The 25,546-nt window shown below is 45.1% G+C and overlaps 2 protein-coding genes across 2 annotated transcripts in view; one reads left to right on the forward strand and one right to left on the reverse strand.

Moving 5' to 3' along the window:
- NCOR1 (nuclear receptor corepressor 1) overlaps positions 1–6,711 on the reverse strand; it is a 55,866-nt gene extending 49,155 nt beyond the window's left edge. Inside the window, exon 1 of the mRNA XM_066563219.1 lies at positions 6,670–6,711. The gene's annotated coding sequence lies outside the window, so the exon portion shown is untranslated. The remainder of the gene's footprint in view (positions 1–6,669) is intronic.
- Positions 6,712–8,577: 1,866 nt separating this feature from the next.
- The window catches only part of PIGL (phosphatidylinositol glycan anchor biosynthesis class L), a 53,174-nt gene continuing 36,205 nt past the window's right edge, over positions 8,578–25,546 (forward strand). Inside the window, exons 1-2 of the mRNA XM_066563399.1 lie at positions 8,578–8,833; positions 11,788–11,887. Of these exons, the coding sequence (XP_066419496.1) occupies positions 8,578–8,833; positions 11,788–11,887 (356 nt within the window). The remainder of the gene's footprint in view (positions 8,834–11,787; positions 11,888–25,546) is intronic.

Raw genomic sequence — 25,546 nt, forward strand, 5'->3', positions numbered from 1 at the left:
CCAAACATCTGAATTCAACCCTTCTCACGCCCTGAAATTTCCATTAATGTACAAAATAATCTTATTTCTGAACATCCAAAGCTCTATAGTGCCTGACATATTCTCCATGACACATGGTAAACTTTAATTTAGCCAATTACAGACGTGACACAAGTTAAGGAGCATTACAGCTGTCAATTCAAGATGTCACACTGACTCTGTACTAGGAAGACTTTTCCATTTCCATCAAGGGAGCCAAAAAATTAAAATAGGTTCTTATACCCATATTTTAATACGAAAAGATTCCCCATTCACAGGTAACCAGCTGCTTAAAGTACTTCAAGTAGAAGTTTTTGACCACTAAATATTAAATAAGTATTTAAGAGACATTCAAAGCAATTTTTGTTGCCATTCCAAAGGTGAGAATTGGTTGCATCCTTACACATGTAATTTCCACCCAAGCTCTTGCCAGATCTCAGGATCACATTGTTATACTTCATCTCAAACAACAGTTCCTTTCTCTGTCTCTCTCCTGCTACAAATACAAATAGAATTTCTGCTTACCAAAATGGGGTTGATCAAATTCAGCTGGCAAGATACTCCTCTCCTGGAAATTCTATTTTAATCCCTCCTGTAATTTATGATCTCAAAGAAAAGTTGCTACTACACGATTTCAGGGCCCAGGCCACACACAAGTTTGCTGCATTATAGAGGGGAAATAACAGGAAAAACTAAGATCACATCAACATCTTTTGAAGTTTCTGATCAATTACCCACTTGCCTACCAAAAACTAAAATAAAAATAGAGGGATGCTGAGCACATCCACTTGCAATGAGTCCAGATCTCCAGCATCCACTCAGCAGTGACCACGGAACACCCTGGGATCCAGAGAATCCCTGAGGGAGGAAAGCTCCTCCTGAATTTTCATGGAGGAACAGCTCTTACACCCTGCCATGGAGCTTATCCAGATCTCTTCTGCCAAGGAGGGTCACAAGAACACCAAAACCAGCCAAAAGAGGTAGGAGGAAGTCCTCCCTTCAGAAATGGAAATTAAGGATGTAGACATTTCCTTGACTAAAAATACCACAGAGCGATGACTTAAAACTGAGAAGGGTACAAACATTACAGGGTTTTCTTGGTTTAAAAGTATGTCATAGAAACAAAGATAGCTTCTTTCCTAAAAACATTTTCCAAGGAACACCAGATTCCTGGTTGTCCCAATATGGTAAATGGCACACAGTTAATGCACACCATGAAAAAATTTCATGAGCCAAAGAACCCAAAGCTCCAGAAGTGAATGTGCAAAGCAAACCCTACAGAGCCCAAACACTGCACGGGGAAGGACTCACATTCCCAAGAGGAAACTGCTTTTTTCTGAGGTGACTCCAGCAGTTCCTAAACCCCAGACATCTCCCTCACCCCTTTTGAAGGGCCCTATCCCTGCCACAGGGTAATTCCACTGGTTCTGAAACACCAAGTGGAGCATTCAAACTTCACCCTGAAAACTGCAATGTGAAACAGAAACCAGCCCAGGCATCCTCCAGCACAGCAGGCAAGAGACTCAAGAGGTGCAACACAAACCACAGAGATAAGAACTGCAAAAACCCTTCCTCAGCAACTCATCCTCACTCACAAGTGTCCAACAACTCGCTGAGGTTTGCTCCATTTCACCTCTTTCCTCACATTTCACCTATGACTTAGAAAGAGCCTTACCTCAAACTTCATATGCATCACACACTGTGCATAAAATATTCCTTCAGAACAACCATTTTTCTTCTCCTTTTTTGGACTGAAAGTGTAGACAGCTCAAGAACAGCTCCTACACATGAATTTATTCCTTCAGTGTTAATCCACCTGCAGGTAAAATTCCTTTTGACATCACCTAACAGCCAAGAAATTCTGTGGTCACAGTTTCAAGTTTCCAGGATCTTCTTGTAGTTCACTGATTATCAAAAGTGGATCTGCAGTGACAGCTTTTAAAAGCAGCTTTGGTTTGGAAAAGGAAATATAACTTGACTAGTCCATACTGACTAAATCCACAAACTATGATGGATTGCAAGAAAAAACACTTCTAAAGAAAGGGTCAGGGCAAACCAAGTATCAGCCTCATAATTCCCCTCAGCTGACTGGGTTCAGATAAAATCAAGTCTAGATTTTAACTAAAAAGTACAGAAAGGCTAAAATAACACTTTTTTAACTGTATCTAAGAACAATGACTTGGTCAATTCTGACACTCTACAGGAAATGCACCAGGGCCTTCTGGAAACAAAGTTTGTTGCTACTACATATAGGATTACATTTAAGATACTCTATTTCACAGGAAATGCAACAATATATAAAGATATAACCCCAGCTGGGACTGGTACAACTGCCTCCAAGTCACAGAAAAAGGCAGGAATGAAGGAGATCTTGAACTATGAGTGGTATAAATAAACAATCCTTTAGATCTGGAGTAACAAAACCCAAAACCAACCCAGAACTTCAAGGTTCTAGATATGCTTAAGTCTGATCTTTGAGACCACAGAAAAACACCAGCACCTATACAAATAATGGCTAAAATGGAACAAGTGACATTTATTATTCCAGGTTCTGGATACAACATTCCAAGACAGCTAAACCATGAAGTTACAATGATTATATGGGAGAATTCCCACTTTGCAAATACCCCTTCTCTGAAAATCCAACATTTCAGACAGAATTAAAACAGAACAAGAGTTGAAAAATATGAACCTGATGAGACAAAACTCTATAGGGTATATACAATTTTTTGACTTCCAGTAATTCATCATTTTGCCCCAAAATACTATTAATGAGGTGAAAAGCAGCAGATCTGAAATCATACACCTGCCTCGTCTGCTGAGCAGCACTTGAACTTGTCATGAACTTGTGTGTTAACTCTGTAACACTGACAAACAGGACAGGAATCAGTCGGGTTTGCAGCTGATTTATATTCACATTTGTTGCTGTGTTCCCTGAAACGTGAACACATTTTAATCCCTCCAGGAGAGCATTTGCTCTCGCAGGCAGCCCCGGGCTGTGCCCAGGAAGCCCAGCAGAGTTTCAGTGGAGCTCTGTGCCCACAGCCAGGGAATGCTCTGGGCTGGTTGCTGCTCCCACAGGACAAGAGCTCTCTGACATGCTGAGGACACAAAGAGAATTACCCAAACGTCCTTCCCCTGCAGCACGAGGCACAAGCAAGCAAAGCATATTTTACACTTAACATCATCTCTTCCCATCTATAGGTGTCCTTTTCCCCAACACCTTTGTGACTGTATTTTCAGTTTCAGTTTTACCCAAGAGCAGTCACTCAACATGCACAGAATCTTTAAGTCCTGGCCAACAGTTTGTCCAGGTAATCCATCTGCATGAAACATTCATTTCTACATTTTTTTTAGTGCTGAAAGTTATGAACAATAGGATTTTTCAGAGAGGGCTGATGCATCTTTGTACCAAGAGAGTATCTTAAATTTTGCAATAACCTTTGCAATCCTAAGGAGGTAAAGTTGCTGACTTCAAAACCACATAGACCAACATCTCCCTTGAGCCTGAAGAAAAAAAGAAGGTCTAGGTCTATCCAGACAGTCTGGGAGGGGGAACACTATGAGTGGTTTAGATGTAGAGCTGGGCAAGGACATGGCAATATCTCTTAGGATACTGGGAAGAAACACAGCTCCAAGGTAAGACTGAGCCCTCTGTCTCACACAGCTCACTGAGCAGAGCCCAGCAGGCCCAGGCTGGACTCAACAGAGTCTGGAAGAGCACTGAAGGAGCATGGAAGGGAAAGGAACCTCACTGGAGGAGCATGGAAGGGAAAGGAACCTCACTGGAGGAGCATGGAAGGGAAAGGAACCTCACTGGAGGAGCATGGAAGGGAAAGGAACCTCACTGGAGGAGCATGGAAGGGAAAGGAACCTCACTGGAGGAGCATGGAAGGGAAAGGAACCTCACTGGAGGAGCATGGAAGGGAAAGGAACCTCACTGGAGGAGCATGGAAGGGAAAGGAACCTCACTGGAGGAGCATGGAAGGGAAAGGAACCTCACTGGAGGAGCATGGAAGGGAAAGGAACCTCACTGAAGTTCATGACTCGAGGGAGAATCACTGAAGGAGAGAGACACTGAAATGGAAGATACATCCAGCACTGTCCTGCTATTTGCATGATTTAGAAGTATCACAAAGTAAATATTTACAGACAGCAGTCCCGCATAGGTCAGAATTTTTACCTGGACCAGTTGCAGTAGGAGGGAAGGTACCATGTTCAGTTTATAGCCCAACATTGAAACACAGATTCAGATTTGACTAAAGAACATAAATGACTTGAAGAGCTCAAGCCTGGCATCCAGGAAATGTTTGCTTGCATTATGAAACCACTGTCTGGTTACAGGTCTGTTCTTGAGATTGTTCTGTGCTGCACTGCACCTGCATGGGGAATAGGCCCCTTCCAGCTCCACAATTGTTAAAATCCTTAATATAAGTCACTGCACACATCAGAACCCTAAATAATATTTTGAATCAGCCAAGAAAGCCTTCATTTAAATCATTTTGTAGGCAAAAGGCCATATAGAGGAATAAAACATTTCACCAGAACTTTTGCAGAGAGCTTTGAAAGAGTATAAATTTCTTATTTATAAGAAGTATTGTTCTCTACTACAGAAGGTTTTTTTCAGTTGCTTTCATGCATTTAACAGCAGCTGAGGCAGCTTCCCTTCCCTGTGAGCTTCTCTCATTCATGCTACAACTGAGAAATGAAATAACTCAGAAGATGCAGTCAGAGGAGCACAAGGGCTGTGGAAAGGGACTTGAGGGAGGAATTGGAAAGGAGCTTTAGGGTCTGTCCCCACTTCTACCACAGTTTTTGAGAGAGTTTTGTAGATCCTTTTAGATCACAATGGAAAACATGTCTGCCCTGAAAGAGCAACTAAAATGAGTGGTTGTAGGAGACAAAGTGTATTCAAAACAAAACAGCAGTAGCACAATGCAGCAAAATGAATATATTCTGATTCTGTGCATGTCATTTCAGTCTGGAGAGTTACTTTTAATTGATGGCTGATATGATTAAGAAGCTAGAGAGAAGCAACACATGTGGAAGCAAACACTTGTAACATCCTCTCCACATATTAAAAAGCACACATTATAACTCCCAGAAAGAAGATTCCAAAACGTTGCTCTTCCCCACATTGCAGCAACAAGTTTAGATATTTTAGTGACCAATATCAAACAGTGTTATTTCAAACAAATTACCCTGCACATAAATCACAAAAGAACTCTCTTTCTTCAGCAGCCCATACCATATCACAAAGAAAAGCGACGTAAAGAAAAAATTAACCACGCTTTCACAAAAAAGGGTCACTGCAGTTGGCTCCTTTCCCCTGAACTTTTGAATCCCTGAGCTAAGCACGAAGCTCTTTCATCCCACAACACAAGACACCACATTTCAGCTAACTAGAAATCCACTTCAAATATTCCAGACTTCCTTTCCAAATGTCAAGGTTGTTTAGTTAATCAGGAATAACAACATTCTGCGGAATAAAATTCCAGTGCAAAACTGCAACCGAGCTGCACAGACCTTGTGTGCAGTGACATAATTGTGTCCACTTCTTCAGGCACTTACACTGTGCACTTACCAACACCAGCTTTTGTTATAATTGCTCTCGATTTTACCTCTCAAATCATCCTGCCTAGGATAAAAATCCCTATCTGAGCTCAAACAGTTAATAACTATAGAAAATTAATAAAAGAATACTGCCACAAAAATCAAGTATTCAAGACCAGACATCTCCACTGCAATAAGTTGTCCCAGGTTACACCAACATTTAGAGTCATGAAAAGGTAACAGACCATATCTGTGAAACACGAAGAAGCAGATTTTGGACAACAGATTGTTCACAATATCTACTTGCTTACTTGAGCCTGTCTGCCACTGACAGTTCATACATCCACCTCGACTCCTGCCTAACTGCAACCAACTTGATACACACAGCTTTTCTAAGTACAGAAAAATCAGCAAGCACGAAGTTCTTTACCATCAAGTCAGAATAATTCTAGCAAAAGCCACTTCCATTGTGCCCTGCAGCAGCCCGGAGATGACAGAAGCCAGGGATGTTTACAGGTCCCATATGAATAATTCAGCGTCAGCATCAGCAACAACTCCCCGGCACTGACAGCGATGCTCGCCCGACACGGAGCTGTGGCCGCAGCACATCCCCAGCAACTACCGCGCTCCTGGCCGAGCCTCCGAGGGGGACGGTTTTGAAGAACGGACCCTTCTTTTAATTTTTTTTTTCTTTTTTAACTTGCACTCCTCCTGCCCACAGCGCAAGGATGAACACCCAGCACGGAGATGCTCTGGGATTTCTGCACAAACTTCCCAGCGAGGGCCAGCGCTCCGTGCCCCGCCATCCCCGCGCACCCTCAGCGTCAATGGGGGAGAGCCCCGCGGGCACCGGGCACCCCCCGCCCCTGATCCGCCAACCCCCCTGCACCCCCGGCGGCTGCCCCACGGGCACCCCCGGCTCCAGCGCCCTCCCCCCGGAGACCACAGGGCTCCGTCCCCGTGAGGAGGGAGGAGGACGGGATGGCCGGGCCCCCGCCTCTTCCCCCTCCTCCCCCTCCTCCTCCTTCTCCTCCTCCTCACAGCGGAGGCGCTCAGCCCACTGCCCCCGCGCCGCCCCGCCGGGCTCCCCGCGCTTACCGAGGCGCGGCGCGGGGGCGGCCCGGGCGGCGGGTGCCGGCGGGTCCCGGCGGGGCTGGGCGGGCGCGGCGTCTCACCTCACCCTCAGCGCCGCCGCCGCCGCCATCTTGCCTCCCCTCCCCCGGTCCCGCGCGCTCCGCCCCCTCCCGCCAGGTCCTGCCAGATACCGAACAAGCCGCGGCACCGCGGCTCGGTACCTTTCACCGGCCACGGTGGCTCTCCCCTTCTTCAGGCTGTGCCGCTGTGTGGTGAGGCACAGGCTGCAACAGGTCGAGAAGAGCCACCGGAGAGCGCGGCGGTGGGAGGGCAGGGTGCTATGCCCCTTCCAGGACCGCTGGCCGGTGCGGCGGGGAGGGGCTCCTTCCCCCTCCCGCTGAGGGCCGGGGGGGGCGCGGCCGCCATGAGGCGAACGGGGCCGGGCCCGTGAGGGGCTCCCGGGGCTCGGACTGCCAGGGAGCCGCAGCGCCCCGCTGGCCCCCGCCGGACCGATGTAAATTGATAATAACCCATAAGGGGCTCGGGCCGCGGCCGTGCCGATGAACGCGGCCTCAGGAGCCCCTCACGGGAGCATCGCCCGGAGCCCGTCCAGTCCCGCAGGGCTCTTCCCGCCCCGTCCGCGGTGCTTCCCGCGCTGTCCCTGAGCTCGGGCCCGAGCCCCGGCGACGAATGACTTCCGAAAATGTGAGAGAGGTTTAAATCTCGTTAAATGTCTGTTCATTCCTCCCCCGGAATGAGGAGTGTGTAACTCGTTCCCTGCGTTCTCAGGAGTTTCAAACCTGCACGGCGTCGTACGTGCAAATGTGAAACTCTGGATGCGCTAAAATCACAATTTAGTCTCTAATCAGGTTTACTATGGGAAAGACATAGCATTAGGCAAGGTTAGATTACTTCATGGTCACAATTTCCATTAAATGGAGAAGTCGTGCCCACATCTGCAGGATGGGTGCCCACACAATTACTGGTTCAGACGAAAAAAGCCGGGGCTCACCCTGTGGCAAGCAGGATCGCTCAGCAAACACGTGTTGTACCAAGGGTTGGGTTATTACAGTGGTTAAAAGTGCCACGCTATGGTGACACGGCACATCTCCAGGCTGATGTTCACAGTCTCTAATCCCAACACAAGCCAATGACTCTGGCTTGGAATCACTTGGAGGTTAAAGGTGTCCAAATAAGGGCCAGGGAAGACCAGTCAGGCAAAGACCTGCTGAGGTCTGAGCTGCTCCTCAGAACTCTAATAAATTGTATTCACCTTTTATGCTTTAACCCACCCAGTTCCCACACTCCACCATTGCTCTGTACACTAGTCTTCCATATTGCCTGTTAGGAAAAGCAAAGTATCCACGCCATCGTGCATCTGACTGACTGTTTCATGTTTATTTTAATGCTTCCTGTCTCCTTCTGCTCTGCAGCTTTCTCCAGTGGTTGACTTCACTTCTAAACCATACCCAAAAGTTTCCTCCGTTTGCAGCCACACTGGGGATAGCCCACAGAACGTGTCTGAAGATAAGCTCCTCCTGCCCTGCTTTTGAGCTTCCCCTTAACCCACGTCTCTTCCACAGCAGGGATAAAAGGTACCACACGCTGAACAGCTCGACTTTTTCACTGTTAATCGCTGTGGAGGCACCGGCAGGGTCAATACGGCTTTGGCCCAGGGGCACAGCCGGTGTTCAGTGCACACCCTCGGGCCTGGCCAGGGCAGGGTCCCGCTCCTCACGGAGCAGCAGGAACGGGACACATTTCCCCGGAGTGGCACGGCCCGGGCCCCGTTTCCGCGGCAGCGGCCGAGCGGCCCCGCCCCGAGGCGGGGACGGGAGGGCCCTGGGGAGGGTGGGACCCTTTCGTGCGGCGGAACCTTCGCGCGGCGGGCGGCGTTTCCCGGCGGCGCGGCGGCGGCGCGGGGCGGTCGCCATGGCAGCGGGCCCGTGGTGCTGGGGGACGCTCGCGGCGCTGCTGCCGCTGCCGCCGCTGCTGCTGCTGCTGCTGCTGCTGCTCGGGGGCGCGCGCCGCCTGCGCCGGGGCCGCGCGGGGTCCCGCAGGGGCGCGCGGGGCGGGCGCGCGCTGGTGCTGACGGCGCACCCCGATGACGAGGCCATGTTCTTCGCCCCCGCCCTGCTCGGCCTGCGCAGCGCCGGGGCCGCCCCCGCCGTGCTCTGCTGCTCCGCAGGTGAGCGGGGACCACCCACGCACCCGCATCCCCATCCCCGCCAACCCCCGGGGCACGGGGAGGCCGCCGCGATGGCTCCCCACGTGTGTGGCCCCGCGCCCTGACGCTGTGGGGAAACTGAGGCACGGTGCGGCCATCGCCCGCCCTTCCCCGTGCCTCGCCTCCCCTCTGCTTTACAAGAGCGTGGCGTGAGGGAACGGAGGGGAACGTGTTCAAATTGAAAGTCGCGACGCTGAGGCGCTTTCAGGCTGCGTGGCGGTGTCAGTGGGCTGTCAAAGGTGCTGCTCAGCGCGGCCTTTTGGCATCTCCCTGTGATTCTGTTGTCTTGCAGAAGACTTGTTTGGATGGTCCAGTTTTAATGTCGCGATACATCCACTGTAACACATCTAAAGCAGCACTTGCGTTGCAATGCGATCATGGAACAATAGCCCGGAAGGGAATGCGAGGCCGGGCTGTCCATCAGTGCTGACCTGGAGGCAGCAGCGATGTGTCTTCATTTGCTGCAGACAAATGTTTGTTCTCCGGATGTCCGGGGAGGTGCCTCAGCCTGTGGGGTCTGTGTCGGTGCTGCTTTAGCTCTCCCTCCAATCACTTTTTCCTGAGTCACTGGTGTAATTTAAGCTTGTTTGTTTATTTTTTCATGCCTGGCAGGAACATAGAAATCAGAGTATCCCTTTGTAACAGCCTCTTACATATTTTAGGACTGTTATCTGCCTCTTCTGCCTTATCTTCTCCAGACTAAACAACCTGATTACTTGCAGTCTTCCCTCACAGATCATGTTTTCTAAACCTCTAATCATTCTCATCACTCTCCCTTGGACTCTTCCTTTGGTTCATGTAATTTTTGGAAGGGCAGTGATGACAAACTGGAAGCAGCACTGCAGCTGGGGCTGAGTAGAGAGGAGAGATTCTTACAGGCTCCACTTTTTGCCCAGAGCAAGAACTTTCCACATCACATGACACTTTTGTGTTCTTCTCCTGATCTGCTGAAGCTCCAGATTGTTCTGCAGAGCTGACACCTGAGCAGTTATTGCATTGTTCAGGTTTCTGTGCATAAGAAACAACCTGGTTTGAGTTGATCTTTCAGACCATATTGCAGTACCAGAATTCTTACACTGAGAGCTGCTTAGCTTTGGGAAAGAGCCCCCTGTGCCTTTGGCAGCTCCAGCCAGTTCACTGCCAACATTTGTGACATTTCCAAAGCTTTCTGTCCTGCCAGACCATCAGGTGAGAAGACAGGGATTGAACTATTGAAGTCCAGTGGTTTGGTGGCTTCACTGATGGCTCTGCAGCTCCCATTCAAGATTTAGTGCAGAGCTTTCATTGTCCCTGCTGAGGGACAGAGGTCTGGCTTCTCCACAGCTGTGGGGAAGCTGTGGAGTGCAGCTCTGAAGTGCAGCTCTGCCATTTCAGTTTGGGGACTAATACACTGCTGCTGCTAGAGAACTTTCCAAAGTGTTGTGTTTCTGTCTATTTTGTTGAATTTTCTCTTTACTCCTGATTCAGTGGCATGACACATTCAGGGTGTTTGCTGTTTCCTTCTAGGTACTTTCTCACTTGTAAGGAAATGTAGGGGAGAGCACCTTTATGAGCTAAGAGATTTTTATTTTAAAAGCCTCTGATTAGTCTTGTGGGTGATTCAGATGGTTCATCCTCTCATTGTTTGAGTGATTGATGATGACAAGTGAGTTGATCAAAGGCACTGCAAATTGTTAACACTGAGACAAAATCATTACTTAAAAACCATTGTACTTGCAGTTTTCAGTTATCAATCAATTTGACTGAGAAATGAGTTAGAATTACAGCACTGGGAAAAAGAAATCAGTCTTTGACACACTAAATAATCTTAGATTGAATTAATAACTCAGTCTAAATGTGCTTTGCTCTCTGTAGTAGCTGGCTCTGTTGTGAGTGCTCCATGGACGAGGTCCAGCAGCATCAGCTGTTCAGCTGGGTTTGCTCTCAACAGCTGCCCATTCTTTCTGGTGAGCACTGACACACTCCTGATGTCCTGACACATTTCTGCAGCTGTGGAGCTGTTTCTTCGAGTTCAGCAGAAGTCAGGGATTTTGGGAGCAGTGGGAGTGTTTGGATAAAGCATCACCTGCAGTCTGCTGTGACACTGCACTGCAGCAAAAGCTGTTTCCTCCTAGCACTGGGTTGGTAATGGCCTGGTAAAAACCACTCTGAAATGAAGCCTCTTGTACTCCCTCAGTCATTCCAGACAAGCTGCACCCTTCAGTTCACTCTGCTGGAGCTGGAGCTGCAATCCAAGGTTTGTCCCACAGCCACTCACTGTCAGTCTCCCAAAGTCATTCAGTCACAGGCTGTGGGAAGAGGATTTTTCCTTCTAGTTATTCTTTCCCTCTTTGAAAATTGTACAAAGCTTGCTAGAGATGGCTCAGATTGCAACACTGCTCCAGAGAAATGCTAGATTTAGATGACTCACACCCACAACAATAAAAAGTTCTGGTGTAATTCAAGACAGCTGACTACAGACTTGAATCACACATTAATACTCAACTGTATTTTTTTCATTTTATTACTTCAAAGTTAAAATTGACTTGCAAGTATTGCCCTGCATAGAGCAACGTTCTGGAAGGGGCATCACAGCTCTGGCAGGGACTTTGCATGGCTGATGCCAAGAAAAAATAAGGGAATGTCAGGGCAAGATGAGAAGAAAATAATTCAGTGAAGAAGGAGCCAATGTTTTAAGATGATGAATCCCATTTCCCTGTTAGTTGTTGATCTCTGTTACAACTTCTCCCAACTGCCTCTGTCTTGATTAGGTTTTCTCTCTTCTTTTGCCTCTCTAAGCTTTTGCAGTCTTGCCATATCAGTTCTGCCTTAATTTCCTCTGTGAATGGAGCAAGGAAGAAGATGCTGAACTGTTTGGACCCCTTGATGTGAACCTAAACTGAGTTAGATGGTGTTGCTGTGTTTGCTGTTTTCAGGAAATTATTACAATCAAGGAGAGATTCGTAAGAAAGAGCTGGAACAGAGCTGCTGTGTCCTGGGGATTCCTGCTTCTGATGTCACAGTCCTGGATCACAGGTAACTGGTTTTCCTTTCCAGTAGAATTCCAGTTTTAAAGGGGGTTGAAGTTCATTTTAACATTCAGGAGAGCTGACTGTGTTGTTCTAAAAAGCCTTGAGGAATCTCAAGAAAGACAATATCAGATATTTTTGTTAATTCTTCTCATAAATCTAATCAATGCAGAAGACAATTCTTTTGCATTATGGGGATCAGAATTCCTAGGTGAAGCTCTGTTCATACAGCATTTGGAATAATGATAACCACACTTGCTGGCATCTGGCCCCCTGTATCTGGGCAGCATGATCACATTTTGTTGTATAACAACTGCAGACAGACAGAAATTCTCTGGATTGCCTGGGGCAGGTTTGTCTGTAGGTGGTCCTTTCAAGGTTAGGGTGGAATTCTATTATATTTACAATCTGCTTTAGTCCTGGCTAAAGACAAAAGTGAAGTGCAGTACTAAAGACAGTCCACAGTAACATGGCAGAGACTCTTCAACATGAAGCCATGCAAGATCTGTTTTTCTAAGGTGTGGTGTTGTTTCAGCTGTGTGTAGCTGCAGAGGGTGGCAAAGCTGACACTTCTCTGTGCAGGAACTCTCCTCTGGGAGGGTGATTTAACACTTTGAATCAGTGACACTTGGAAGTGATGTTGTAAAAGCCTCTCAGATTGCCCAATCACTGTCTGTGTATAAGATCTGAATGAGACACTGATTGCTAGGAAACATGATACAAGTGGTTGTTTCACTTGTAAAGAGCTATCACACAGCCCATAAAGAATATTTCTGTTTATGAAGAAATAATAGCAACATATAGATTTAAAGCCACTCTAGCTAGAGCAGAGTTGGAAAAAACTCTGGCTCCAGGCAGGCCCTTTTCCCATGACCATATTTTCCCCTGAGCTAAGGCAGCAGAAACCACAGTCCAGAATATGAATCTTTTTGAGTTCTTTGCTTTTTTTAGCTTTAGGTTTCTCTCCAAGTTTTCAGCTTGCTGGGGAAAACAGCACAAAAGTTGTTTTTCCTTTGGAATGAAAGAGATGTTTCCGTTCACTTCTCATGAGCTGGCTTTGGGTAACTGCAAGTTCTGTAGTACAAGCATATGACAATGCCCAAAACATTCTGGGGAGGAATAAGGAAAAAGCTGCTCAGCTTTGCTAAGCATAAAGTCTGCTCAATGAACCATCTTTGACAGTAAAGCCCTGAAGCCACTTGGCCTTTTATCCTCTGAAGCAGTGTGAGGTTGGCTGGTGAGTGATGCAAGTTCTGCTGCTGCTCAGTCACCCCACACACACAGCCCAAGGAGCTGCTGCTTGTTGCAAGTCAGTCTTTGGAAGGTGAGGGCCTTTTCAGAGAAATCTCTTGGCTGATGCCTCTTTCTTACTTTATTATTATTGCATACATTTCTGTCCTGATCTCTGCTCCCCCCTGTGAAGGCAGTGCCCGAAATGACAGAGCCATCCCATTGCCCAGAGCTGAGCTGGAATGTGCATCATTGCTCCAAGAAACAGCTTTAGGTTTGAGGTCTTTATCTCTGAGTTAGATTGCTGTGAGATAACCATCAAACCCTTCAACTTTGTTGTGCATTCAGGGAGTAAATGAAGTTCTTGATGAATTTTGCTCAGAGCTTGTTTATGCAGCAAAGTTAAGTGTGTTTACAGTGCATTATTTACTGTGCCATCACTCACCATGTGGATGCTCTTCATGAAAAACATCTGTGGATCAGGTGTTAGCAAACTGGTAGAGGATCAGGATTAATTTCTAGACCACACTGAATTTCTAGTGTAGCTGATTTTTAGATACTGTTTTCCAGTGGTTTAGACAAAACACTAGGACTCAGGGTTCTTGAAACTTACTCCAAGTTCTTGGATTCACTAAGGTCAAGAGTTTTCCTGTGTCTCTTAAGACTTACGTAATTTCCAGGTTATACAAAAATATTTGCTGGTATGGCATTGTGTGGAACTTGCTAAAATAATGCATTATTTACCACTAGATTTCAATGTAAATTCATGCCTACAGAATACAGCTCAGGAGGCTGTTCTTCCTTAGCATTTTAAGATCAGAGCCCTTTGACTCTTTTGTTCCTTGCTGAACTCTTGAGAAGATGGTTTGCCATCAATGTAAAGGAGGAGCACATTGCTCTGGGAGAGCTGCTGGCCTGCTGCCCATCTCCCACTGCTTACACAAACACTGCATGCTTTACATTAGCCAAGCTGCAGCTTTGTGTTTTGGTAAGGAAAGCCCAAAGGATTGCAAGGTCTGGATCTGCTCCAGCCATTGTAGTGTGGAGCTGAGTCATGCTGCTTCCTCTTTCTTTGTGTGATCTACAAGTGAGTGAGTAGAATTTGCAAGATGTAAAAGGGGAAATAGATTTTCAAAGCCAGGTGATTGACTTGCTCTGTCATCTCTCTGGGCAGGCAGGTATAAAACCAACACGACTTTTGGGACTCCGTGTGAACTTGTGAAGAGAAAGCTTCAGTCAGCCTATGATGAAATCTGTGCTAAACACCAAATCCTTCTTAAGCAGTGCTTTGCCTTAAACAATGCCTGTCTCAATTATATCCAGGGTTCCCAGCAGGACCAGCTCAGTCTCTATCACACAACTGCTCTGCCTGGATTCTTCAGGAGCTGTGTTTGATGTTGCCATTGTCTTTGTTATCTCACTTAAAGACAACTCAAATCTGCATAAATATGGCCCCAAACTGTACCCACATTTCAGCCCTAGAGATCTGATCACACATTCCCTGCAGAAAAGTTCTTTTCTCTGTGGGACATGTCCAGGAGTGGGAAGGGCAGGGATGTCTGGGCATGCACACATGTTCCAGACTAATTTAGATTTGAGCTCTGGACTCTTCCAACTTGTGACTAGTACAGGTCAGGCACCAGATTTGCAGAGGTGTTCCCTGAGCTGCCATGCCATTACCACAGCTCCCACACTGCACCAACCAGCTGCATTTAGGGGACAAAAGTTCCACAATCTACTTTTGTTACCATTCCCACACAAGGCTTAACACTTGGAGCAGCCCAGCTCAGAACTTGGGCTTGTGTTGTTCAAAAGTAATTTCTGGACTGTCACAATTATTCCTGCTGCTGAGTAAGGGAGGAGTAGCAAGAGAGCGAGTTCTGAAACTCATGTAAGATAAAAGTCACTTCATTAATTACATAAATGTTAATGTAAACTCTGTGCTTTTGGTATATTTTTATCATCTTATGTGCTTCAACAGCAGATTTTCCTGTGAGTTAAGCTCCCATTTACAGTGGGCACATCTGCCAATGCCCTGGCTGTCTATTAGTCTGAAACATTGCACATAAAGAGAAGATGATTTCTGATCTGCCTTCTCTTTCTGAAGAGAAGCAGATAAAAGGAAGCCCAAATTATTCTTTTTTTCTAATGTGTGTTTTGGGTTCATGGAAAGATAAATATCAGATGTTTTACTGTGGATTCTGAAGCTTTTGTGCACAGTTGTTCTGGACAGAAAGTAAAACTGACTATTAGCATCTTTAATATGACAGAAAATATTTGGCCCAAGTTTGCACTGCAAAGAAAATAATAGCTGAGATCTGTGTAAACTGGAAAATTTTCCATTCACAGTCGGACGCTTACGGCAAACAATGTTACATCTCTTTCCAAGTTTCCATGGAAATCGCACTCCCTTTGCTTTTTTATTATTATTATTGCACTGAAGTCCAAAAGGGCTCTGGTCAGACACTGCACAGCAGAGAGCACATCTGCCCATGCACTATCACTGGCTATTTTTATGAGGCTGCAGAGAGACTCAAAATCTTTTTTGTTTTTTCATTTTTTATGTAATAATTCTGTGTTGTTTGACTCATTTTTTCCTCCTATAAGATAAATAGGCTTTATTGCACTTCCTCATATTTAACTTCTAACAAACTTCCTTCCATGACCTCTCCATGGCAGAGAAATGAGTCTGTAAGGTCATGGGAAAAATATATCCTTAAGTAAATAGTGTGTGTGTCTGGTTGTGGTGATCACAAAGATACAAAAACACTCAGGCCCTTCAGAAAACAAAATATATCACTGGAAATCTGAGCCTTTTTTAAAATTAGAATTTAGAAGCACAATCATTAAGTCCATCCCATTGATCCAGTTTGGATTTGCTGTTTCTTGATGGGGAGTGCTGAGTGCACAGAACTGTGAGATTCTAAAAAATGTGTTCATCTTACTTATTATGTTTCTATCATAAAGGTGATATTTTTCCCTAATATTTCTTCTTTCCTGTTCTATTATTTCATATTTTGGGATCATAGTTAATAGTTTTAATTCTGCTGGAGTAATTGTGGTAATGAGTTACGTTTTGTCTTCCTAAGTTCCCTGTGGTATCATGGTTTGACATTTTATTTTATTGCTAATTCTAAAAAGCTGATCTGTATGCTGATTAAAATTGCTGCCATGCTTTATTCTGGAAGAGCTGCATATTTCAGGAGTGAGTGATGGGATTTTCTTAATCTTCCTTATCCCAGCAATGCTGTAAAGGCCTTTTTTTTGTTCAGAATTTTCTGTAATTAAGAACGACATCTGTGGGACCAGAAATCTGACATGTAAATTGATCACATGCTCAGTGTGTATTGCAGGGAAATCAACCTACATCCCTTGAATCAGCCAAACACACTCAAAATCATCCTCAGCACTAACAAGCTTCATCATGACAAGAGGGCATTTTGTCACTCAGGTGGGGATCTTGATATTTATCAATCTGTAGCCAAGTTTCATTTCTGTTTAGTGTAATTCTGGAAATGTAAATTGTTTTCTTTCTGAGAAGACAATAAAAGATTTGGCCACCTATTTATATTTACATTTCTAAATAGATAATTTTTTCAAAAAGCTTTCCTACGTGGCAGTTCCTGCTGGCATTTTAGGACCTCAGAACACTTTATAAAAAGGATTATATCAAAGTCTGCCTTCAGGCATCTGCTTTTATAACTGTTGCTCTATGCAATAATTTAAGAGGAAATTCTTCTGGGGGTTGAGCTGTCTCACAGCCCTCCAGGAAAGCTGTTTTCTGAAACAAAGCTTTGTATTGCACTAAGTGAGGCTTAGCTATTTTGTCCTGAGTTAGATATTTTTGTCAATAAGGAAATCTGCCCCCTTTTCCCCTTGGGACTGCCATGAACCAGGTCCTTCCTCAGCTTTTCAGCGAAAGGAACTTCCACCAAGGGGGAAGGGGAGAAAGATCCTTTCAGTGCCAGAGGGCCCTGGTTCCCTCAGCAATGGTGCCCTTGGAAACACTCAAGGATTCTCCTCCCTCAGATACCAACAGGGACCTGTCCCAGCCCATCACTGAAGGCACAGCCTGGCCAGAGAAGCCAAGGGCTCAGAATAAATGCAGGGGGAAATGAAGGAGTACAAAGGACAAAATGGTTTATGGAAATCAAATCAATGTACTCTGCATTGAAATTTATACTTTTAGTTCTCAAGATGATTTTAGCAGAATAAAAACCATGAAATACTGATCTCAAAACATGAAAGATGAGAAGAGGGATCTCAGCCATCCCCTGAAGCTGATGAAAGTTTGATTTGACTGAAAAACCATCAGCATTGCTAAGCTTACGGTAAGAAAAGAAATAAAGCTGTGCATAATGGCTGTGTTTCAGGAGTCTGGGGCTGAAGACAGGGACATGCAGGAGAACAGGAAAATCCATTACAAGGAGGTTTTTTCTTTTGTTCATGCTTAGTTCATTCAGAGCTGCCTTTTACTATTCTTTCATGAATGATTTTTAAATGTCCTGCACATACATTAAAGGCAGGCCTCATCTTCAGAGCAAAGAAAGCTCCAAGGAGCCATCCTGGATTTGCAGATGGTTCTTGTCCCAGCTTTGCTGTCTCCTGGGAACACAGATTTCCTGGCTGGGAGCCATTCTGTCACTAGAACACTTGTGTCCAAGCAGAAGGAAGTGTCTTTGAGTTTGCCCTGGTAAAACATTTGGAGTGGACTTTCTTCATGCTTCCAGGAAGCTATAGAAAGATACAGTCTTTAGATTAAAGCTATTTTCAACAGTTATACCCAGGAGTCCCCTTTTAAGCACAGCAAACTACAACAACCTCTTTATTTTGCTGGTTACATGTAGAACAATTCAGTGTGTTTTGCCAACACTGACCCTGAGGAACTAATGGAGAATCACAGGCACTTTCCTTTTGCTTCTGAAGGTTCCCTGCTTTGATACCCAGCAACATCTCTGTTAGTCCCTCATTTGAACCTGCAGCTGTTAATTATAAGCAGACACAGGTCTTTTTTCAGAGCAGTGCTTAACTCTTACCCTTAAAGAGTAACAATTATATCAAATAATCACAGCAATTTAAAAAGGAGGAACAAACAGAAAAAAATCTAGCAGGGATTCTGCTTAAGCTTTTGAATCTCTACATTCCTCCAAGCTTACTCAGGGAAAATATATCCCTGTTTCTGCTGGGAATGCTCTTAAAAGCCTTCTCACAATAATGGATCAGACATTGACACCTTGATCACAAGAAGTGTGTGGTTTCTTTGTGGATTCTCATCATCTCATTTTAATTGTGGCTACAGTAGAAAATGTGAGTACCTCAGTTAAAGTAAATCTGTGAGATCTGAGGCTGTGACATGCTTTGGAAACATCATCCTTGCCTCTGCAATGGATGCATTTTCTGCAGGTAATTACTGTATGGGAAAGCAGAGGAAGGGATTTGCAATCTCTCTTGGGCAAACTCCTCCTTGGGATCCAGTCTAAAGAATTTCAGTTCCATCACTTCCAGTGGGGGTTGGCCATTGACTTCAGCACACCCAGGAATTGTCACTGAAACAGTCAACACGAGAAGACAAAGTCTTATTAAAAAAAAATAAATGTTGGTATGGGGAAAGTTGGAAAGGGAACTGTACAATGGGTGTTGTGTAAAATGTGTTTTCTCTTAATGACCTTCCAGTTCACATTGGCTCTGTTTACATACAAATCAAAAACTGGTTTGTCTCCCTGCCAGCACAGCAAAGCTCAGTCTGGGCTCTGAGCTTCCATCTGTGTCTTTGCCTCTGACATCCTCCCAGCAATAAAAGTTGTGTGGCTGGGATTTGGCTGGAGCTGCAGATGATGTGTGAGCCAGAACTGAGCTCAGCCTTCTCTTCCTCTGCAAGACAATAGAAGTTAAAGCTTGTTTGTGTCAATAAAAAAAGCATGTACAACTCCTAAGCCCTCAGGGAGCAGATATGATGAATAAGATGCTCTTTTTCCATCATCATGTTCCTAACCCTGACCAATGTTGGTAGCAAGTCTGTGGGAACTCAGGCTTTTGTCTTCTTCATTTCCAAGGTGGAGCAGAAGCTTTTGTGGAGTTCACCTGAGAAGATGCAGCATCCAGAGAACAGATACAGTTACAACAACCTTTGCAGCATTCCCCAGTCCAGGTTTTCTGTTCTTCACTTCAAACTCCCTGGAGGGTACAGTGTATTAAGTGCTGTCTTTACTCTGTAAGCCTTAACAGCTTCCCTGCAGAGAGTGACAAAGTGGCAGAGACAGAAACCTCTTCTCAGGTGAAGTGGCATTGCTGACATGCCTTGTAGTTGTCACTTTCCTGTTTCCTTCTTTTTTCAAAAGCTGTTGTAGGAAACTCTGGAGTCGTTCCAGGTCCTGGATGCTCTCTGGATGTGGGCAAAGCTCTCTCAGTTCATAGAGGAGCAGCAAGTGATTAAATTATTCAGTGCAGGGTCTTTCTTACAGCAATTGAAAGCTCTGGCTGCAGTCAGCAATTCCACTTGCAGGTTGCACATTGGTCACCTCGTTGTAAAACACCCATTTGTAAAGCTCTGTAGCAGTTGTTAATCTCCACTCTTGTGTTAATAAAACCCTTTTTGACACATGACTGAAAACTCCTGCAGTTGACAGTGTCAGTGTGAGCCAGCAAAGGTGCTCTCAGCAGTTTGGAATCGGAGGCTCCCCAGCTGCTCCTACCTGAATGCAGTGGGTTCTGCTCTGCAGCATGATCCAGAGCTGCCTTTGGAAGCCTCCTACAGCCAAAGAATTCCCATTTGTATATCCTTGGCTGAGTTTGTTGTGACATGCCCTGTTATTTTTGCATTCTGGGTGCATTCTGAAGGTCCCCCAGGCATCCCTTCAAATGAAACATTGCATCACTGAGGAAGTGAAGCCATTACAAGGGAGCACTTTCGCCAGACTCTTGGAGCAGACACAGTCAGCTCTCATCTTCCAGAAAAGGACTTGCAAGTTGACATTGCAAAATTTGGGAAGAACAATGGTCCTTTCTTGAGTGGTTTGATGCAGTTTTTAAAAAAGCAGAGCTGTGCTGTTGGTTTTTTGCCACATGAACATAATGAACAAAGGTTTTGTATCTGCATAGAAGAAATGCTACAAACAAAGCAGTTGGAGCTTCAAAATCCTTTGGAAGGAAGAGAATAAGTTCTCTGCTGAAGTCTGCTTAGGTCTCTGACCTTCTCTGGGTCTTACTTTCATCCTGCAATAACCCTCCTTTTCTGCAGAGCTGTGGGCATGGAGCAGTTGCTATTTCCATGCTGTATGAGTGTTGAGGATCATTATTAGAGTTTTCCTTGCTAGTCAAAGGGTTAATTTTGAGATCTGATTTAGGTTTGGCACAGGAGGAGGGGAGACAGAGGATTTTGTTCTGCAGGAAACTAGGTCAGCAGGTTTTTATTATCGTGCTCCACAGCCAATGTGGTTTGCATTTAGGAATGAGCTGGGCTGACGTCGTGGATGGTCGCTTTCCCCTTCCCAGGACTCAGCCTCAGCCACTGCTCCATGCACTGCAGCTTTCCCAAATGGAATAAAGGGGATACTCAGCTGAGGAAGCTCAGGCCATTGTGAGTTTGTCAGTTATCTTTTCAGAGCTGTCTGTCAGGAGTGCTCAGGAACACAGGATGAGGTCCAAGATGTTTTGGAGAGGAAGAACAATAGCACTGGAATATTTTCAGTCACTGAAGTGCATTGGAATCACAGAGGCCTCCATTGCTTTCACACCCCATGGATTGCTGATTGTTCTTACAGCCTGTGGCATTGTTTGGTTTTTGTTTGGATCTGGTCAGATTCTGATCTTGGTCCTGCCAGTGTAAATTTGGAGTAATTCCCTTTCTTTCTGTGCAGATCCTGCTGTGTGTGGCTGAGATCACTGGGTGGTCCTGCAGATAACCCTTAGGTGGGGAGTTTTCCATTGTTGCTTTTGGATCATCATGACTGATGAAAGATTTGAATAATCCACAATCTTTTTCACATCTCCCAGCTTTCTTGGCTGTATCTCCTGTTGTGTATTCTCTTCCCAGGTAACTGAGAATACCTGCCTGTTCTTTACCTCTGCCTGTTGAAGACCAAATCGTGGCAGCCATCACCTATATTGGACAATTCAGGCTGCCTTTCTTTACAGATTATTTTCACTTTACTGAATGATGAGAATCCAAGTAGTTACAACTTTAAAAAATATTCCACATTGTTTTTATTGTAAAGATCAGATGAGGGTGGTGAAGCTTAAAAAGATTTAAGGTGGATCTTAAAAAGACATTACCAAAAAGATTGCTAATGCCTAGGAAAATTTCTGAGTAATAGGATTTAAGGCTGAGCATCTATTTCCAGTTTTATGCTCTTGTTGTTTTACAGACTTTCATGTGAGTTAATGGCTTTTCAGCATAATAAAACCATCTAATTCTGTCCTGTTCTACTCTTTATTCAGTTCTGGCATCAAGGAACCCAGACATTTTTGCAAACCGAGTTTGGCTTTTAAGGCTGAACAAGGAAAATACAGGCAATACTGAGAAGAGCAGACAGCAGTAGGTTTGCCAGCAGTTCCTGGAAATAATGGAGTTTCACAACCATTGCCTGCAGATTGGACATTTAAGGAGGAAAAAAATCCTTGTGGCTTGCATGGGTAGAATAATGAGAATGCAAAGTCTGTTGAGAAAGTTTATTATGGTAAAAATTCAGATGCCATTCTTGGGTTTAAACCAAAGAGTAGCATATCAAATGCCTCAGAATGATGACAGCATAGAAATAACACAGGTCAGAAAATTGCATATGGTCTCTCCTGGATTGCATTTCATGCTGTGGTGGGCTATGCATTTTTATTGTCCAATTTTGAATCTCTATGAAACAGTTTCAACCGCAAGAAATGTGCTCAGAGAATCATCTTTAAAATGTGAACATGTTACAGAGGGATGGAGAAAGGAGGTGTTTCTGCAATACCCTTGTGCTCTTCCCCTGCTGTGACTGAGAGCCAAGAAAACGCCAGCGTGTGTCAGAGTGAGAGGCAGTGACAGGACTTGTAGCAGGCAGACACGTCCACACAATAAACAGCAGAGCTGAGGCAGCATTCTCAAAATTGCCTCCTGCATAATGAAACAGAGCAGTTGTGGCAGAATCTCCACAGCTTCATTCAGAGTTGGCAAATTATTTCATTCAAATTTGCAGCAGCTCGGGAAATGTCATTGTGCTGCTGGAAGACTTGGGTTGTGTTTCCTATTCCTAAATTGAACTAAGTTCAATTGAGCTCTCAGCTCAAGAAATGAGAGATGAAAAGCCCCTCTCTCCCCTGCAGTGGCTCTCCAGAATGTATATTATATCTCTTGAGGCTGTCAGCCATGTGAAGCCTTCAGGATGTGACTCATAGGATAAATAAGTTTGGTCATTCTTGCTGTGAATAGAAAAAGGTAAAATCTTGTATTTTTATAAAAGCTTTTTCTTCCCTTCATGAATTCAGAAAACATCCCAAGTCATTAACATGCTGGAGCTGTCACTGAAAATCCAGTAGCTTCAGGCTTGAGCAGAACTGTTAATAGAGCTCAGTGATGCCATGTGTGTGAAACGTGTGCTGCTGAATATTTGTGCTCTTTCAAATGGATGAACTCGAGTTCCCAGCCTGCAGACGAGGGTGGCAATGCAGAGGAGCAGCTCCTGTGTGTCAGCAAGGGAGCAGATGCTGCCAGGAGGGCGGGGGATAAACAGATGCCCAGTGATGCTGGTGGAGGGAAGGAAGGAGCAGTTTGTGCTGTTTGGGAGCCCTGCTGCAGGGAGGATGCAGCCTGCAGATTTAAGTAGGTTATGATGTTCTCCCCTATGGCTGGGGCTGGAGGCCTGGCCAGTTAGCTGCAGAGTGTCACTTTGTGGTGCAAACATCAAAAAATCATCTTTCAGAGAGCAATGGCTTCAAATGGGTGCATTCCTTTTTTGTTTTGAAATGTAACCCTATCTTTACCAATTAAAGTAACTATTCAATGGTTAGAATATGATCTCTGAGCTATGAGCACAGATCTTGTTTATCCCTTTTGTGGGATAAAATATATTTAGCCTTGCTGGATTTGTAGTTACTATTCCTTCTTTGTGTTTTACGTGGCAGTTAACCCTGTCCTTTGGTAGCTGTTTACAGCTGGGAGCAGGATGACAAGAATGGTGCTCTTTGTTCTGCAGGAGCAGGGAGCTGTGCCAGGTATCCTGTATCTGTTTCCCAAACTCAGGTAACCTTCTCCTGGGGCAATCCCAGTACCAGGAGAGAGGGAACAGCAGCATTCTTTTACATGGCTGCTCACTGCCAATCTTTTCAGAGAATGGAGTCAGCTGATTAATTTTATTGACAACTTATTGCAAGCAAAAGGTGCCAGGCTGGGTTCTCTGGTGACTGGCAAAGGCTCCTCACAGTAACTCTCACACCAGGATGTGTTTGTGCTCTTCTTCATTCCTGCAAGTTGATTGCTTGTATCTGCAAGAAGATTACTGCCCACTGTAATAAAACTTCTGGCCTCTTTCCTTGGATGCCAACAAGAAGATTAATTAGAACTGGGCTAAAAATGTATTAGTATTTAAGGGAGATATATTTCTCCTGTGCTGCCTCATCTCTTATTCCACCCCAATCCATTACATGTTGTGCTCAGGGTCCTCATGCAGCTCCTGCTGTTCTGTGCCCTCTGTACCTACAGGGAGGTGAGGAAGGATTTTCTGTCTCCATCCTCCTACTCCTTATTCCAGGAGAATGTGTGAGCCCTGGCAGGAGCAGTCTGGGGCCAGCACAGGGTGTTGGACACAGGACACCCTCAGACCCCTCACTGTGGGGCCACCACCCAGCTCACAGGTGCTCTCTGCTCCCACAGCAGCTCTAAGGCTGAAGTCATTTCCAGCCACACTTGGCAGTTGGACTTTCCCAGTGATCTGTATAAACCAGAAGTGTCTTGGGAGGTTTCCCAGTTGCACCATTCTGCTTTTGGTGTTTACAGCTACAGTAACCAACTTCTGACATTTATCCCCTGCTGGTGCTCTGGTTGCTGAGCTGGTGCCTGTTTGCACATGGGGCCTTCTGATAAGGCAGGCATTTGACCTTTCTATTCTTAACCCATTAACATTTAGAAGAGTTGCTCTCCTCACCTCTGGGGCTGTGTTCCTCCCCCCAATCCCCCTGTGTCTGCCAGATAAGATTACTCCTGGGTTATGTATTGATCTAAAAGCAGAGTGCCAAATGCAGCCCACACCAGTTCAAGGGCAAACTCTGAACTCACTGAGTCCCCATGCTCAGCTCACTGTGGGAAGGAGGTGACCAGAGGCTCTTTTTGCCCTCTCAGCAGAACCTGGGGACAAGCACGGGGCTCTCAGTTCTTTTCTGTGACCAGCCCAGTTTGCTGAGGCTGCACCTTGGTGCTCTTCCCTCTCCTCCCTCTGCCTGTGGACAGAGGGATGGGTTGGAGGGGTCCTTCACACTCTCATTATTCTCACAGGATTATCACACACTCATTTGCTGGAGGCAGAGTATTCAGGAATCTGAGTGTGCAGATGAGAGCCAGGGGTCCCTTGTTTGGAGCAGAGCCCAGCCCAGGAGTGCTGCCCTGTGTCCCCTCACCTGTGCATGTGTTTCCCAGTTTTTGAGTATCAGACAGGAGTAAGGAGATGTTATTGCCTCTTCAGGTGTTGTTTGAGATTCTCTTGTTCTAGTTCAATATCTTGGTGTAAAATACTTGGAAAACTGCCACCAGAATGATGAAAGAAATGGAAACCAGGCCTAATAATGGATGTTTAAAATGCTTGAGCTGTTTGCTTTATCCATGAGATAACTTCATGGTCATGCAGGAGGAGCAACACCAGGAAGAGATTTGATGGGTGGGGTCTGTTGAGCTGTTCCACACATTTTCTATGAGAATAATGACCATAGTGGTCCTGCTGGCTTTAAAAGCCTATGGCACTGATAATAACTACAATCAGTCACAAGAATCAATTAGCTGACAAGCCTGATTTTGCCCTGTAAAACCAAAAGCCACTGGAACAGCATGGATCAAAATTTATTGCAATTATTAATATTTTATTATGTTAAATTAAATGGTTTAAAATAAAACATTGTGATTTAATGTGCATTTATGACCACCTGTTCTAAGAACTAAGATTCATGTATTCTTAACATGATAACTTACATGAAATTTAAGAGGCAGGCACTGTGCTTCTTCCTAGCACTGTTTAAGAGAAAGTAAAACCTCAGAATGGGTGGAGTTCTCTCTCTTAGCAGTAGACTATTTTAGAGTGAGAGACTCCTTTTGAGTTGTCTTATCAAACACTCAGTAATTCAGAGTTGAGAAGCTCATTCAAAACTGAAGGAGGAAATCCTTTTTCATCTTGTGGTCTGTGAATAAAAATAGATGTGAAAGTCTGTTCTACTAATTTTTTAGATGCCTCAACAGCATGTGTGATCCAAAACCAACTGC

Source organism: Molothrus aeneus, chromosome 20 (genome assembly GCF_037042795.1).
Source record: "Molothrus aeneus isolate 106 chromosome 20, BPBGC_Maene_1.0, whole genome shotgun sequence".
In the NCBI taxonomy this organism is placed as follows: domain Eukaryota; kingdom Metazoa; phylum Chordata; class Aves; order Passeriformes; family Icteridae; genus Molothrus; species Molothrus aeneus.